This window comes from Drosophila simulans, chromosome 2L, assembly GCF_016746395.2.
Source record: "Drosophila simulans strain w501 chromosome 2L, Prin_Dsim_3.1, whole genome shotgun sequence".
Lineage (NCBI taxonomy): Eukaryota > Metazoa > Arthropoda > Insecta > Diptera > Drosophilidae > Drosophila > Drosophila simulans.
This window is the reverse complement of record NC_052520.2, coordinates 19,076,219-19,093,783: the sequence shown is the minus strand read 5'-3', so window position 1 is coordinate 19,093,783 and position 17,565 is coordinate 19,076,219. Positions and strand designations below refer to the sequence as shown.

Sequence of the window (17,565 nt, the reverse complement as noted above, 5' to 3'; positions counted from 1 at the left end):
TTTTGGTGGTAATCCTATTTGCAACTTAGTTTGCGATCCACATGCAACATGCAACTTATCCATTTGCCTGCAACCGCCGGCAGGTGGCGCTTTGTTCAGTCAGCTCTTTTCATTTCCTACGCTCATTCGCATGTTCGAACATCTGGTGGAAACAAGTTCTGAGCAGTGTTGCCAACTCTTCAGTTAAACAGGGAAAATAGCTAAAAAATGTTGACGGTAGCTAAATTATATAGCTATATATAATAAATGATATATGTAAACACACAATACCGAACCTTGTTTTCAGATTTTCACAAAGATGCAACAAACGGAATTTTATTTGTTTGCAAGAACAGACGTTGGAATACAACTAGATTTAAGTCGCTTATAAATGTTCTTATCCTAACAAACAAATACATTAGGAGTGCCGTCTAAAGATCATAAAACTTGCCGATTTTTTAAAACCGATCAAATTGGTATTAAGATTTCCATCATTTATTATTTTAAACCGCCAGATGTAGTTACAAAAATCCCAAATCGGCCACTCTTTATCTCAGAATTAATACCAACAAGTTGTCATCAATCGTAGAACTCGACCGGAATTCTACATTAAGTTTTAAAATTTTAATAAAAATATGAAATTATGTAAATTCCTTTGTAAAACAAAAGTAGTATTCCGCAGATCATAGAGCTGTAGTAGTTAAATAGTTTTAAAAATTGTCTAGATCCAAAAAATTGTGAGATATGATACCAATCAAAAGTCGAATTCTGTAACATCGAGATTTGAAATTCGGTTGGAAGGGATTTCTAGCTATGACGTCGATGTTCGATGCGAACGTGTTCGTCGAGAGAGGAGAGCGGGTCAGATTTGTTGGACAGTTTGGTTTCGAACTCGGCCGGGAAAAGTTGAAGAATTATTAACAAGCAGCTGCCAGACAGCTAAAACAGTCATAAACTGAAGAAAACCCGTGGAAACGACGTTTAAAATGAAATGTGCGTGAAAAAATAGTCAAATTGTTATTTATAAGACGAAAATAGAGTGATTTGCGCGGCTAAACAATGCTTTTGATTAAATTTTGGTGCTAAAACGACGCCGTCGCACTCGCACTCTCGCTCTTTCTCTCTCGCGGCGTCCGTGTCTCTCTCTCCCCCCACCCCCGCGACTTTGGATTCGCTTTTGTGCTGGTCATTCGTTCGAGATTGTTTACGAATAGCTGTGTGTGATAAGAGTGCAAAAACTGCAAACGGAACAGAATATCTGATGGAATCTGTGAATAAATGCGGTAAAAGCGCATCCACAAGAAATTGTACAGTGAAAATGAGCCGGAAAATGTGGGTGCTTTCGCTGTTGGCGCTGGCAGCGCTGCAACTGCATTCGGGCAGCGAAGTGGCTGCACATTTGAACGTTTTCCTAAATCCCGTGGAAGTAATGCGTTTATTAGGTGAGTTTTGCCCCCTTTCAACCCCTTTTCACAGTGGTTTTTCTTGCCCTGTGACGCGCCCTTTGTTATTGATTTCTCTTTTCTTTTTCAATATCCCTCTAAAATAAACAGTTGAGTAATTTGTGTCAACCAATTAAAAAGACAGCATTAGGTTTTCATTCACTTATTCGTCGAAGAAAGCGCACTTCCCTTTAAAATTATGTTTATTTGTTTGCTTTTGGCTTAATTTAGATGCTCCCTCTCGCTGTCTCTCTCTCTCGCTCTTGCGCATGCCGCAGGTGTTGTTAAACAGTAAAACAAATAAACAAACCGCCCACAACAACAGCAGCAACAACTAGCTTTCGTTTGCTTCGTTAGGAAATTTTACGCTTGGTATAAAACAAGAAAACAAAAAAAAAAAAAAGAAGAGGAAGCAGCAGACACGCCAAAATATAAAGACAACAACAAAGTCTGAAAATCTACATGCTGCATTCATTCAATTTATCTCCCTTGGTGGAGAATATTTTTGAATATTTCTTGGAACTCAAATTCCTTGGCTCCCCAAAAACAAAAAGTGGCGAGAGAACTTGCCGAGAGAGAGAAAGAAGGGCGAAGGAGGGAGATGGCAACATGCAAACGAGATGACAACGCAAAGGCGACAACAAAAGAGCAACAACAACGAAAACGTGACTGCGAAGGAGCAGAAGAAGAGAAGGGTGGCGGTGGGCGGGGCATCAGCTGTGCGGGGCGGAAGAATGCACAGTGGGGTGCATTTCACGTAAAACATACTTCCATGGATCGTAACGCATAGAGTTCATATGAGTTATTCTTATATTTTGAATCGAACTGTTCTTTCTCAATAGAAATAGTACTATACTTGTTGAGTTCATTTGAAAGTATCTTATATCTGGTAGATACATATCTTTATTGAACGACCAGCCTTTAAGTAAGCTCGCTGATTGCAGATGATATGTGTGTGTGTACCACTGTGCCTCCTCGGAGGGCTCACTGTATTTTTGGCAGTACTTTGCATGACAAGTCGCCCACTTGGCAGTTGTTGCTGTTGCAGCAGCAGCAGATTTTGGCCTGCAACGCGCCTTGTTAAATCGAAGTTTTCTTTATCTCTGGCAACCATGTGTGTGGGGGCAGATTTGCTGACGACGATGACGATGCGCATAATTTTGCGTATGCATTTCGGATTTGCGATTTTGGGGGCGTGAAATCAAGTATGCAGAATATTCCGCAGACTGTGGGCTGCAGTTGCCAGCAAAGCGCTGCAAATTGCAGATACATGCATACATGTATCTACGGGGTAATTAAGACAAAGTCGAAAAGTTTCGCAGACTTGCGTAGGATATTCGTGCATAAAGAAAAGCGCAAATGCTTTGTACTCCCCATTCCGTGGACCATAAATCAATTAAGCTGCATAATTTGCATTTGATTTGTGTGCGTTTAAAAGGGTTGGGGGTGTCTGCGCGGTCTTTAGTCAAAGTTCTCGGCTTAAATAAATTTCATTTCCATTTACGCAAAATTTATAGCCGCCGATGATCGCAGCAACTCGGTATCCTTGTATTTTTTCATTTTTTTCATACTATCCCAACTGCAGGGGTCCCGGCAAGTTCAGCGCTAAAAAAGTTTGAGTCATAAAGTCCCTCGAATCTGACAGTCAATGAAATACGATGCGGCAGAATGGGCGGGGCTCTCGATCGAATCATCATCGTCGTATAATATAAGTCTCAGTCATGTCATACATGTGCAGCATTATTCCGATTTCGATTCCGATCATATTCCTCAGAAATAACCATCCCATTGGAGAGAAGCACCCAAAAAAGTTTAACGACTTCTTCGCTGCTGTGACACGCGCTACATTTTAAGCAGCCAAAAAGTGCATTATTTAAATTTAATTTTATTGCCGCCCGGCTACAGTTTTCCTAGATTTCCCTCTTTGAGTACGTTTTATGGCACTTTATCGACGATTTGGAATTTTTCCCAGCTTTTATGGCCACCATTTTGGGGCGCTTTGATTTAATTTTACTGTTCTCCGGCCTGCTAATGAAGCTGCAATTAAAAGCTGAAAATGGGAAAGGAGCAGATTAGAAAGACTGCCAACGGCTCCGGCACGATTTTCACACATTTTCGAGCCAAAGAATGTGCTAAAATATCCACGCCCCCAAGCGGTTGATCGATTGGTAGCTGCTTTGGGCCATAAATTAACCATGGCCATCGAGTCGAAGTTAGGTGATGTGGGACAAGAGAATATTGGTTGGATGTGTTAAATCTACCACCAACTGTGCTAAATAAATTAAGAGCTCGAGGGCCTTTGTTTAGGCCAATTTAAATATTTTCATATTTGCCCAGCTATCGGGAAACATATATTGATGGCTTTCGTTATTTGAAGTGAGCCGCGGCTAAGCGGCTTACAGCACAAACAAGCTGCCAAGAGATACAAAAGTATCTCGAAGATACACACACGACGTGCTACTGTGGCAACTTTTAGCACCTAACCGAAGCTAAAGTTGTTGGTTGTACCTGTCGGATGGCCGTAACAAGCCAGGCATGTATCTCGCTGGCTTCTCTCATTCTTTTTGTGATATTTTGTATCTTGTTTTTGTTTTCCCCGCAGCCTAGTAGAGACATTTGTGCGCTTCTCCTCCGGTTTATGGCTTGTTCTTGGCTGCCTTTCCATGATCTCGCCAGCCGATAATTGTAAACGAACAGGCCGTCTCATCTGGTCGTGCTAAAAGCCTTCCGAGAAACGCCACCGATCCTCCAAGACATTATCTGCCCCCCACCCACTAACGGTTTTGGCTTGATACTTGGCTCTCGGTGGTTGGATACTTGCTGCTTGGATATGATCAGCAGGCATGATCTATATTTTAATTGGTGTTTGGCAATTTATTGTCCAGCTTCGCCTTTCGCCGGCTTGGCTAGTCAAGTCACACATAATGAAGTGGCCATTAGCTAATGAAGCTGTCCCATCTGCGAGGCAAAAAAATTGTGGAAAACTGAGGGGGCGGGGAAAGTTTACGGACCAGATCGCGCCACTTTTTGCTATACGATGTGCTAGCGCTAACAGCTCACCTGACAGATCGTAAAAAGTGTTATCCGAAGGAGTTGACACAGCCGTCGCGTCTCCAGATCTTATCTGTTCAATTAGCGATCGGGAGAGCGGACAATAAACTGTGTCAGCCGGAAAGATCTTAACTTAAATGTGTTAACTGACACGCTTCGTTTAGGGGCAAGTATTCTATGATATCTGTACTAGTTCTGGGATCAATTTCAGCTCATCATCTTGAGTTAAGATGAATATACAAAGTTGTTCAATCTATCTGGACATGTTCTTCAACTACAAAGTCGCTTTTAACAAGCCAGATATCAGATCCTCACCTGATTTTAATCTGCCGAATGCTGCTGTGGATAACTGATTATCCCAGGCTTTACCAAATCTATTATCTTGCCGGGTCGCAGTTTATCACGTTGTTCTCTGATCATTTCCGCACTGGTTTTCCTGGTCCACGATCAGCGGAGATACTTATCTGCTCGTACGTGACTTATGAGCCAGTCCCAAAAAGTTCGTGGTGTCTGGGCATTGGGATCAATATTTCGATTTTATTTTCAATCTATTCTTAATGCGATCACAGATCGTGCGGCCTCGCAGGGCTATCGATTTCGAATTGATGGCCACTTGGCGGGTCATAAAGTCTCCCCAAAAAACCAGCCAGTTGTGTCCTCCTCGATTTCATTACGATTTTTTGATAGCAGAGTGTCGCATTACTGGGCGACGTGTTCGACATTGGGAAGTGCGATTTGATTAGGCCTGGCTTGTATACTTATATTTTATTTTATGCGCTCATGTGTCTGGCGGCTGTAAACCGCCATAAACTTGGCTAAGCCGGGGCTTAAAGCCATTTCCATTACCTGCCGAACTATGGACAAAAAACGGCATTTAAACAAATGAAAATCGCATAAACCGATTGCAGGCAATAAAGGCGACTGCAATTCGACGCGACTGCAAATAATACAAGCCGGAATGGGGCTCGGCTCTCGTCAAAGGCTTACTGGGCGCGCTGATACCTCCGACTGCCTGCTTCTGTGCGGTTATCACTGGCAACTGACAACTCTGATAACCCCGCCGGGGGCTGCCAGATGCAGAGCAGCGATGGGGCACTGTGGCGTATGTCAATAATAAATATCAGCCATTGTTTGCCCGGCTTGGTTCCCTTACAACATATAGTGTACATCCATATGTACATACATATGTCTGCATGTGCGAGCTGAATGTGCGAGCATAGTATGGCAAAAAAGGAGTAATCATATTTACTTTAGGCAACAACAACAGGCGCCATCAATGAAGCCCGCTTGCCGTTTGTGCAGAGAGAGAAAATTGTACACAAAACTATATCTGAGATTAAAATGAAAATTTATAAAGGATCAGTATTGTGGCTTTTCCTCTTTTTCCTCTCAAGTTGTTTCTTTCCCCTTAAAGCTTTTTTTTTTTGAGTGTACATTTTTCGCAGCCAGCCAGTTTAATTCCATGTCACTGTGACATGTGGGCGCTGCGAAATGGGGCGTGGCAGCTTTGGGCAACTGCAAAGATGCAGATGCAGTGCGTGCATCTGGGCTTTGTTGTCGCTGCACTGTGTTTATTGAGTTGTTCGGTGTTTATTTGGGTTATGCGCTGTGGGAGTTTTCCGTTGCAGAAAGTAACATGGAAAGTATATCGCATATCGAAGGGGTGGCGAATAATACCCAGCGGAGTGGCCGTGGGAGGGGGTACTCCTATAGAAACAAGCAGTTGGCTTGTAGTTTTGTGGCAGCATCTAGATGCATCGCTAACTAGGCATGCAACGGCAATCCGTGAGATGAATGTGCTGCTAACACGATTTTGCTGACATTCCCACAATGGGAAAAATTCGTGATACGCTTCGCAGTATATTAGTATAGATGGCATCGCTAACTGGCAAATAGTGTTGCATTCGCAAGATACGAGACTGCAGAGATGCTATCGCATTCACGTGTCTTCAAGTTGTTAAAGAACTTGTGTATAGGGGTTATTTCGGGTGCTAGAGCATAAAAGTGCCAAATACTCAATATTTTAGTGAATGAAATACGATTTCGCCTAACCAGTGCTAACATGGATACATTTGTATCTATTGGATACTTCGCTTTATCTAAGGCCGTTAGCTCGCCAGCTGCAGCCACTCGATGCTCAATTATCTTCACTAACAATCACTCTTGACCCGCATCATTTATTCACAATTTTCGGAGGCTGTCCTCTTCTCTCGCAACTCAACACTCGTAAGACAACAGACAACTGACAAAAAATGAATAACGATTAAGGTTAATTACTATTGATTCTGGATATTACAATAAGCCGGCTGGTCAAAGCCGTTTTTTCTTCGACGCTTTTGTCAGGCGGCCAAAATTGTTGGAAAACGTCAACTCTTGAAATTTGAATGATTAATTTGAACCTATTTTCGGAGGGCCCCCACCAGAAAGGGAAAACCAAATCTCCGCGTTAACTGTGCCAAATCGCTTGACTTGGCAGAGATTTTGCCCTAAAGAGATGGCTAATTTCGCTGGCACAAATTTGTTACAATCAAAAGCCGAAAACGAGAAACGAGAACGATGAGCCCGCGGCTGGAAAAAAGACCAACCGAGCAAGCAGGCAAAAAAAAAAACAGAATATTAGGCAAAACAAAAGGAGCAGCATCATTTATCATAACGACGTGAGGCAACTAAGAAACGATTCACACAAAGATACGGATGCGACTGGGGGATTCCAGGGGGTTCGCAGTTTCCAAGGGGTGTTGCCAGTTGGGCTGGAGACATGGCTCAAAAGCATGTTAAATGTTGACATGTGGTGGGCGGTCGTTTTGGGGGTGGTGCCCAGAGCTTGTAAGCGAGATTGTTGTGCGTGATAAGCCGGGTGACGGGGGAAGGGGCGGAGTGGGGAGCTTTGAAGGCGGTTCCCGGCAGGCGCCGATCATTTGTTTTATTTATTTTTCGATTTGGCCACAAACTGCACAAAAGAGCCGGAGCGGATTGGAAGCCAATGCAGCCACAGTGACATATTAGCCATTAGATGGGGAAACCGAAATCCAGGCGCAAACCGATGGTGTAGCCTCGAATATTGGCTGACTGGGGTTGCAGAGCCAGAGGTTCAATGCGGTTACGGTGCAGATGGAGTCGCAGTGCCATCATTTATCATCTATTGCAATTTTGTTTGCCTGCTAGGATTGGACAAGATAAAAGACGCCAGAGATACCCAGAGGGTTGTCCATCTGCCCCACGTTCCAGACTGTTTGCTTAAGCAAAATTACTTGTAGTCACAGCCTGAGCCTGGTATATTTGTCAAATGGAGATAATGGCGGAGCTGAAGCCCCGGAGTTGATGAAGGAATACGACAGTAGATCGAAGGTGTTGCAATCGCACCAGTTTCCATAAATTGCCCATCACTTACGATTCATTTATAAACATCAGGCATATCTATCCTTGATACACAAGCCATTTATCTTTAAGAGCTCTACAAGTTAATACGAAGTTAAAGCTGGCTATTGTTGAAAGAAATCACCACAGAAACATTAGAGTTCAATTAGATCAATCTATCTGTTGATTTCAAGCCTAGAAACTGCATTTAATTTACATAAATCAGCATCGTTAAACTCAAGTGGCAATGGGAATACTTGCGCCCCTTAGGCTTTGGAACACTCCCCTTCAGATCCAACAGTCCCTGGACAAAAAAGAAGCCCAAGTTATGAGATGGTCACTGCCAAACCGCTGAACCCGAAGAGTGACCCCGGCGAAAACTCTAATTTTTTGCCGGCCTTTGTTTCGCTTTGGGAAAAATCAGCATAGGAAATCGGCACAGCGGAAAGCACTTCACGAATTGCAACGCTAATTACATGAAAATGGAAACCGAAACGTAGACATTTTTCGTTTTTTTGTTGTTTTTCTTTAAATTTTTTATTTTGGAATTCGAGTGTCTCCGCCAGGCGGTTGGGCTGTTCTATGTGGATACCACTCCGCTCCTTGGAAGCGGTGTAACAATGGTCACGACTGTGACTCTGAGCAGTAGCAAGCTATTAAAAAGTTGCAAAAAACACTCGCAACGACAGCATCATGACTGCACGCTCCGAAAAATTCGACATACGATATGGGAGACCCTCGACGCCGCCACCACTACCATCACATCTCTGAGCGGCTCCTCATCGCAGGCACGCCCACACCGGGAGAAACTCCTTCGATTTCTAGTGGGGAATACTTTGAAACCAATGTCTCTGCTCTAGGAATGGTACGAACCACTTGTGATTACATTTCATGTAGATTACATTGCCATTTTCTCTCTGTGCTCCACCAAAGGCAGCCAGTTATGAACATGGCGGATAATACGGGCACAAAAAGGTTAAAAAAGTTCAAGAGCCACCCGCGCTGGGCGCATCCAAGTGACATTTGCTCGTGACATGAGGTAGACGACAGCGTATCCACTTCAAGACGCGGCCCTCGACAATCCCATCCCATATACCATGTACCATATCCCATATCCAAGTCCATCCCATCCCCACCTCCGTCCGCATCTGCGAGCACCTTATAAAAATGCAATAGAGCGGCAACTTTCACATGAACCTGTGAACTCTGGGCCTGGGCCTGGGCCCAAGTGACGACTCTTGGCCGGGACACATCTTTCTGGCCTCGGTGAAAAGGGTCAATGGAAGCGTGTCTGAGGCTGAAAAGCTGACTGCCTGACTGCTTGCCTGCCTGCCTTAGGGAAATTGCGATGGGGACAGGACGCGTTGCATTTGATTAAGTCATGGGCGCTATTTTTAAAATGCTGCCGAGGAATTTGTCGTAGCCGCAGCAGCTCGGCAACAGCAACGTGCAACATGTTGCACATAGCAAAGGAAGTTGCTGGCAGGGCCCACTGGGGAGCCAATTCTGCAGGGCCCAAGTAAACCATGCACAGTTAAAAATATGTAAACTAGTATATTTAGAAGTAACTACACATCTTTGCTACATAATAATATTAGATAAATACCATCCTACGAAATCAATTGATTCACGAACCTTCTATTATTTATAATATTGTAGATATTGTAGAAATAGAGGTTTTTCTAGAAGTGTATGTGTATACCCGCATGTCTGACACAATTTATACGCCACCCAGTTGAGCCATTTGCCGGGTCTGCCTTCACCATAGCCCTCGCCATCGCCTTGGAGCACATATACTGCATACTATAGTTCTTCGTCTAGGGCGATGTCTGGACTGAAAGTCGGTCTACCTACAAGCTCGCTGATTTTTATTGTTATTGCCAGTTGTCAAAGGAAGTGCGCGTGGCGTTCCTCCTCTCGGGTGTTCCAGCGATTTAAGTAAATTATTTCCTGGGCCGCAGTTTGCCAGTTTTATTTGGGGGAAAGTTGAATGCACTGGATGCACTGAATGCACCAAGTGGCAGTCGAAAATTGGGCAACGACCGAGTGCCGTTGTCAATCAATGTGCCCTCACTTCACATTCGGTTTGTGGGGTCCCAGGAGACTGGTTAGGACGAGCCGTGGAATCAGTTCGAAGCTACCTGCTGGCCTCATTATCATTAGCATAAGACGTCATAACAATCCAAATGAGTTGGCAATCGCGTCCAGACATCTCGGAAAAAGAGGGAATAAGACTAAAACAAATAAAAACACTACTGCAGATGCTTCATTAACTCGGAGAATCGGGTTGGTCAAACCGCAATCAGCCAGGCAGGTAATCGAAGTAAAGGGCACAAATCCCCCACACACATGGGTTACTTTGTTTGTCTTACCTTGTTCTTGTTTTGCCAACCTCGGATCGTCGCTGTTCCATTGCCGCTTCTCCCTAAATCCAGTTCGTGCTGTTGTTCTACATAGATTTCCAGAAGATACAGATACAAGCGATGATAAACTCGAAAATAGTTTCCAAGGAATTCCCTGAACTCGAGCGCCCGTCCGTGTTTATTTATATAAAATGTTGCCGGCGACTGTCTGTGGATCGGGTTGAGCAAACAAGCCTCTGGAAAAACTCATTGCACTGAGTGCATTCAGATAGATTTACATACAAAGTACTGGATGAGTTTGTTTTATCAACGAGCATTGGTAATGGTAGTGGTCTCAAGGAGGAAATGGAAAGTGCACGTGTTCGGTTTATAGAAAAATAAATACGAGAGCTTGTTGGAGATTTGATATTTACGATATGATTATTTCTCAGTTACTTCAACCACACCCTGCGTTCAGTGCACCAGATTTCTGTTCTCATCGTATCTTTCATTACTAATCGAGAATTTTCCTTTACTTTCAGGCGTCTCTGCTGAGGTTTACTACGTTCGCGAAGGTCATATAAATAACTACGCTTTGAACTTCATTGTACCAGTTCCGGCGAATGTCAAGGACATAAGCTTCACCTGGCAGTCGCTGGCGGGGCGTGGCCTTCCCTACAGCATCAACGTGGTCAGCTCCGATCAGGAAGTGCTTCCTCGACCGGCGATCAATGTGTCACACAGTGGGGAGATACCCACCAGCATACAAACCTGGTCCATTGCCCTCAAGTGCAGCGGATTGAAAGCGGCGGAGGTCGATGTGACTGTCAGCTTGGAAGTGGTGCTCAACCGGTCACTAAACAATGTAACTCATCTGGTGTTTCGGAGGAAGAAGATCTGTCTTATGAATGACAGTGCCGAGGATTTGTCGGAGGATGTGGACGATCCGCAGTTGCTGGAGACCGTGATGTTACCACCCACGGGCTTGATCACCCTGGTGGTTGGTGTTTCTGTGGCCATGGGATCTGTGTGCCTGCTCCTCATGATTGCCTACTGCGTCAAGGGAGCAGCCAACAAGAGGCAGCATCATCAACACGGAGGACAGCCCATGCGGACTTCGAGCTTCCAGAGACTAAATACCCATCCGCCGTGCCAGTCTTCCATGGGATCGGCTGCCTATATGACGCCTTCGATTATAGCCCCGATTCATGGCTCCTCCTTGCCACGGAAAGTTCCAGTTTCTGTAGAGCAGCAACATCCGGAGGAGCTGCATCGCCGCATTTCCGAGTTGACCGTTGAGCGCTGCAGGGTACGACTTTCGAGTCTCCTGCAGGAGGGAACCTTTGGCCGAGTTTATCGTGGCACCTACAACGACACTCAGGATGTTTTGGTCAAAACGGTGGCCCAGCATGCTAGCCAAATGCAGGTGCTTCTACTTCTCCAGGAAGGCATGCTGCTCTATGGCGCCTCTCATCCTGGAATTCTCTCGGTTCTCGGCGTTTCCATTGAGGATCACACCACACCGTTTGTCCTCTATCCCGCTCTGAACAATACCCGCAACTTGAAGCAATTCCTGCTGGATCCAGCTTGTGCTCGCACTGTGACCACCATCCAAATTGTGATGATGGCCTCGCAACTGTCCATGGCATTGGATCATCTTCACAGCCACGGAGTGGTGCATAAGGATATTGCCACGAGGAACTGCGTGTAAGTACTAAACAAATTTGTGGAATTCTTGTCTCATTTCACCCGTACATAGAGCATTTAAAATGATGAATGAATTATTTGAAAGTCTAACCAAGGGTCGTTCTATATTCCTTTCTAGTATTGACGATCAGCTAAGGGTGAAGCTCTCCGACAGCTCCCTGTCCCGCGATCTCTTCCCCTCGGACTACAACTGCCTGGGGGACAGCGAAAACAGGCCAGTTAAGTGGATGTCTCTGGAGGCACTGCAGCACAAACAGTTCTCCGAGGCCAGCGACTCGTGGGCCTTCGGAGTCCTGATGTGGGAGCTGTGTACCTCCGCTAAGCAACCCTACGCCGAGGTGGATCCCTTCGAGATGGAGCACTATCTCAAGGACGGGTATCGCCTGGCCCAGCCCTTCAACTGCCCCGATGAGCTGTGAGTATTCGAGTCGATAGAGATCTTAGCCGATGGTTTTACTAATTTAATGGTCATTCTCTTATCTTTTCATTTAAGGTTTACGATCATGGCCTATTGTTGGGCACTGTTACCTGCCGAGCGGCCGACCTTCGCGCAGCTGCAGTCGTGTCTCTCCGAATTCTATTCACAAATCACGCGCTATGTCTAGGACAAAGGTCATCAATGTCATCCGCAAGGGGATCGGCTCTTTTGAAGAGTTAAGGAGTTTAGGCCTTAGTTGAATAAAGACCTATGCGTACTCCACATTGTTATGACAAGATTTGCCAAATCGAATGCTTAGCCCATCCCTGGCCCATCATCTGTACATATAGTTTACACATTCAGCTCTTTAAGTAACTATCTTTAAGCTTATTCTACGATAAACTCGACTCTTACCACTTAGATGAAATAGTTCAGCTTGCACAGTTTTCCTTCTAATCCATCAACACTAGCTAAAACAAAGGCCGAAATCAAATATAGTGATATTTATAAATAGATATAGCAATGTCTATAAGATTACACATACATATTTATGATGCATATAATACATGTTGTATGTTTAGCATTTTTGACAATTTACCGTTTATACGAGAGATTAAACATGATATACAAATATATACACACATATATACACTCATATATATGCCAAAACAATTCCAGCAATTACCAATTTGTTTTTATGCGATTTTATGGTTTCGTCGTTAAGGTTTTATCACCGTTCTCCGAAGGGTTCTTTTCCAGCTCAGGTCACGCCTTCGTCCTTGAGCCTTGAGGTCGGGACTTAGGCTGTCTCCCACACTTTTCCGGTGAAAATCGACCAGGCAAATGAAGGAAATTTACGGCTTTCCTACTCGAAGGCACCGAAGCAAATGGCCGGGCAGCAAAGTTACGTTCACGCACACAAATTAGCCATAAATTTTAATTTTACATGACAATGTTTTCGAGTGAGGACGAGGAGGAGGAGGAGGAGGAGGATGAGGAGGAGGAGCGGGGATATAACCTGAAAAGAATTTTCCCAGCGACCCTGGCAGATGAATCAATTTTTCTTCGGCCTGCCAAGCCACCTTAAACTCGATGTGTGTCCTTGGCAGCGAGGATGAGCGCGGAGATATACGACTATAACCTGGTGCTGGGAACAGTGTGTAGCCCGCAAATAGCATGTGCTACACATGTCCGTCGTCCTTCGGCTATTGTGTTTGTGCTCGTGGGCGGGCGTCCTTACACTTCGAAAGCCATTGCCAGAGAAACGACGATGACGACGACGACATATCGTAAATATTTTGACAGAATCGCCTTTTGCTTTCGCCTTGGCGTTTTGGCCATTGTGTTGCCAGCATCAACTTCCTTTATCCTTGGCACCTGCTGTCCCTAAACAGGACAATATCAACAACCACAGTTGCCCCGTGCCTCCTGGTAATCCGCCTGTTTGTGCGACTTGACCCGCTCCGTTTGCCTGGCATTTCTGGTTATAGCCTTAAGCGGCTTTAAACTTGCTGCCTGTTGCTGCTCGTGTTGCTCGGCTTGTTTGGCTTGTCGTCATTGCAGCTAATATATATTCCCCGAACGGAACAACAGGGCTAACATTACGGGCTACGATCCCCCACCGCAACGCAAACACATTCGACTTGAGCACATAGTGTGTTTATAGTACCAACTTTATACTTATTAGTTGGTAATGTGGCATTTTGACTGCAGTCAGGGGACGAAGTCGAAATGGTGGCCAAGTGGGGCGACGACAAGTGAAGACATTCACATTGCACTTGGCCCGCAACTAGTTAACTATTTTATGAATGTGGATTTAGGGTAAATAGTACAGAATATTTAACTAAATTATATTTCCATGCTTTACACACATACATCTTCTTTGAACGTGGGTACTGATATTTACCATGTGCCAAGCATACAATTTAATCATTCGATCTGTATCGTAGATTCGTCTAGACAGCTCCTTTTAGAGATTCCGGCTTGAAAATCTTAAAGTGATCGCTTCCGAAATCCGTCCATTGTAAATTTTGCCTTTCACCCATCGAGTTTTCCCCCAGCAAACAAGCTTCGCAGACAATAAGCAAAATACTGACTTGCATTTCCGGCTTCTGTCGGGGCGCCAACGCCAGACAAGTCCCACCAACATTGATTCCATTCGGAGGAACAGTTCCTGGCCCCACCTCATCCATGCCGATGTACGTATTCGAACATTTCCCGGGAAGCTGAAAGGGGGCTTGTGGTGCCTGCATTTCCATTTCACATGGCCATGCGATTTCCATGTTACATCCACGTCGGACTCAAGTGGCAGCCACGCCCTCGTTCCCCCGATTTCCCATCCACTGCTCGGCATAACCCTACCACCCGCACTCGCATCGGTGATAATTTAAAAAGTTTATATGGCCAAACTGCCACGGATTGCCAGTGCTGCCGTTGCCTTGCACCATTCTAATGACAACTTAAATAAACATCAACAATGGGGCATTGCGAGTAAAATTGTTGGGGAAAATCCAGCCAAAGTCTGAAGAAATATCCATGAAGAGATGTGCCAAGCCTCGACTGAAAGATACTCAGTAGAACGTAAAAATAATACTTTAAAGATCAAATGTTTAGACTTTTTAATAGGAAATCGAGTAAAAGATACTATTATTATAATATATTGTATTATTACTATGCATAGTGAGTGGTATGCTTGTTCAATGAGATTCCAGATCGTTTGGCATCACCTCACAAGTCTATTGAACCGTTCAACTCCTCGAGTACCCATTATAAAAAACGATCTGCGAGAAAATGTAAGTTCAAGTTTCCCATCGTCTAGGGCGGGCCATTGTGTGGAAATATTTATTTTCTATAAATTATTTTCGATTATCGCTTCTGTGCTGCGCTTTCCCGAGCTGGAGAACTAAATAAATACACTGAACTGCAATTAAAGCTAAACAAAATGCATAATTTCTGCTCATTTGTCGATAAGCCGGCACTCGATTGGGAAATTCCATCGTCCCGCTGCGTTTATTGGAGTGGGGCTCAAATTTATGTGCCTCGCTTCCGCTAATGGAATTTTAATGTTTCATTGGAAGTAGACGCATAAATTGAGTTTTGGTCAAAAACCAATAACGGGGTCCGCAGCGAAGAAAATACTCATTGAGTTTCCAATATTTTTATTTTGAAAACCGAGCAGAGCTATCACGGGAAATTGTTGTTACGAGCAAACGAGTTGGCCCATTTAGTACTAGTACATTGGCGCCGCATTTCCACAGAATTGGACAACAAACAGAAATAAATAAAAAATAATACCAAACACATTTTGGAATTGGCTTTAATTGAAGGAGGGCAGCAGCAGGTAACATGGAGCTTGAAAGTGAAAGAATTTTACCAGCCATTTGCATTTTAGTCTGTGGAACGAAAGCCTCAAAAATGTCACTGATTATGGGAAGTAAGAATCAACTCTTTTGCAGAAATACTTAATACTATTTGCTTAGCAATAGTGTTACTTTCGCAAAGTATTTTCTAGCACGAACTTTCCAAATTCCTTTGGTAATCCGCACTGGGAAAACACAGCTTCAGACTCACAGATTCACTCTGGAAACATATTCGATTGCACATTTTGTTTGCAAAGCGAAGTCCTTGCCAACTATTTGGCAGATAGAAAAATGTAAGCCCTAACTCAGTTATTCACGCAAATCCTTTAATGCCATTTATCATATGAGGTGCACACACACAATTCAAATTCATGTAAAGCACAATGCATCCTGTCCTGGCACCGATCCTGATCCCTCGGCAAGAACAACATTAAATTGAAACAAATTGAACATAAAAAGCATTCAAAATAAGGCAAACACCTCGACGATGGGGAAGGTGCCAGGACTCAAGTCCCTGGAGCCAGGACCCAGCAGCCAGGACCCGAAATTCAGGACATAGACGAAGACGAGTTGCTGCCAAGGTAAACACACACAACGACACCGAAAACTACGAGCGAAAGTTTCTAGTGGTAAGTTAATTTTTTCCCAGCGCTGCAGCTGCACTGGGAAAAATCAGGATAAGCATTGATACATATTTGTTTTTAATTTTAGATTCTTTTCTAAATAATAATTATTTGAAAGTAACAAAAGGAATAAGATATACACTTGTTTTATTATTAAGAATGTAAATTAGTAGAGCTGTAAAACTTTCTCGCAGTGTGCGCTGCTGGAAAATCAGCAAAGGTACACAACAGCCAAGGGAAGAGCATAGGAAACGGAAGTATTTTCTGTTGATACTGAACTCAATTTAGACGAAATCAAGTCAAACATGGCAGCTACCAGAAAAAGGGGCAGAGGACGGACGGGTGGCGTGGCAAGCGGCCACAGGAAATGTTGTAGTAAATCATGTGGGAGCCGTGAGGTAAGTGGCAGCCGGAGGATGTGGGTTGTGTGTGCAGACCAGACGCCAAGGAAATGCGAAAGCGAATGCGAGTGCGAGTGCTCAAGACGATGTCCTCCCACACTTTCCCGATGCCAAAAGAAGTTGACAAAAATACAAGGAGCAGGAAGAAAAAACGAGGAGTCGCAGCCAGGAGCTTGATTGATGTTTGTGCTGTTTGTTGTTGTTTGCGCAGGACGAAGCGAATCGGCGTATTAAAGTTTCGATTAAAGATTTCGATTTGGGCGGACGGCAATTCCGGGCTCTTGGCCACTAATCAATCCTTGTCCAAATATTTATGTGTCCCGAATTGAGTGGCTTGGACCAAAGTGAAAGTCAACTAAATAACTAGAAAAGTCGTGGGAAGAAATCATGCATTTCGTAAAGGGAGCATTGCCATTTCACATAGATTTGCTCATGTTTTCAATGAAAATATATAGGTATAGTCAACTGAGTTTTTGCCATCACTAGTATAGAAACTATAGCCATGAGCTGTGCTGAGCATAAAAAACAGACAAAAAATGGGTAGAAACCATTCCAGGTTGCCATTTTTTTCGGTTCCACTCCGGGACTCGTTTAATGGCCTTAGTTCTCTGCTCGTTTGCTCGTTTCGGGAGGAAGGAAGGACTTAGGGTTGGAGTTAGGGGTGCTCAGCATGTGGTGGCAGGATTTTGTGTCCTTGCAGTCCGTCCGCACTTTCACTGCCCGCCGCGCTCTATTTACAGTTTTCGGGAAAGAGGGAAGGAGGGCAGGACAACGAATCCTGTGGCCTGTGGGACACTGCGGATTTGCCGGAATTGTGTTTGGTAAACATTTTTCGGCTCTCTGTTGTTTTTAATAAGAAAATTGGCCAAAGGCCACACACACACAG

General features: G+C 44.3%; 1 protein-coding gene across 1 annotated transcript; it reads left to right on the top strand.

Moving 5' to 3' along the window:
* The first annotated feature begins 824 nt into the window (after positions 1 to 824).
* On the top strand, positions 825 to 12,977 carry LOC6732796 (tyrosine-protein kinase Dnt). Its single transcript, XM_016178096.3, has 4 exons — positions 825 to 1,421; positions 10,714 to 11,878; positions 11,997 to 12,293; positions 12,372 to 12,977. The coding sequence occupies exons 1-4, from the start codon at positions 1,241 to 1,243 to the stop codon at positions 12,481 to 12,483; spliced, it is 1,755 nt and encodes a 584-aa protein (XP_016025504.1). The 5' UTR covers positions 825 to 1,240; the 3' UTR covers positions 12,484 to 12,977.
* The last annotated feature ends 4,588 nt before the right edge of the window (positions 12,978 to 17,565 follow it).

Bases quoted from the DNA above. Each gene is read 5' to 3' on its own strand.
- LOC6732796 (XM_016178096.3), top strand. From the start codon at position 1,241: ATGGAATCTGTGAATAAATGCGGTAAAAGCGCATCCACAAGAAATTGT. The intron at 1,422-10,713 runs GTGAGTTTTGCC...CTTTACTTTCAG, and splicing joins GGAAGTAATGCGTTTATTAG to GCGTCTCTGCTGAGGTTTAC. The intron at 11,879-11,996 runs GTAAGTACTAAA...ATTCCTTTCTAG, and splicing joins ATTGCCACGAGGAACTGCGT to TATTGACGATCAGCTAAGGG.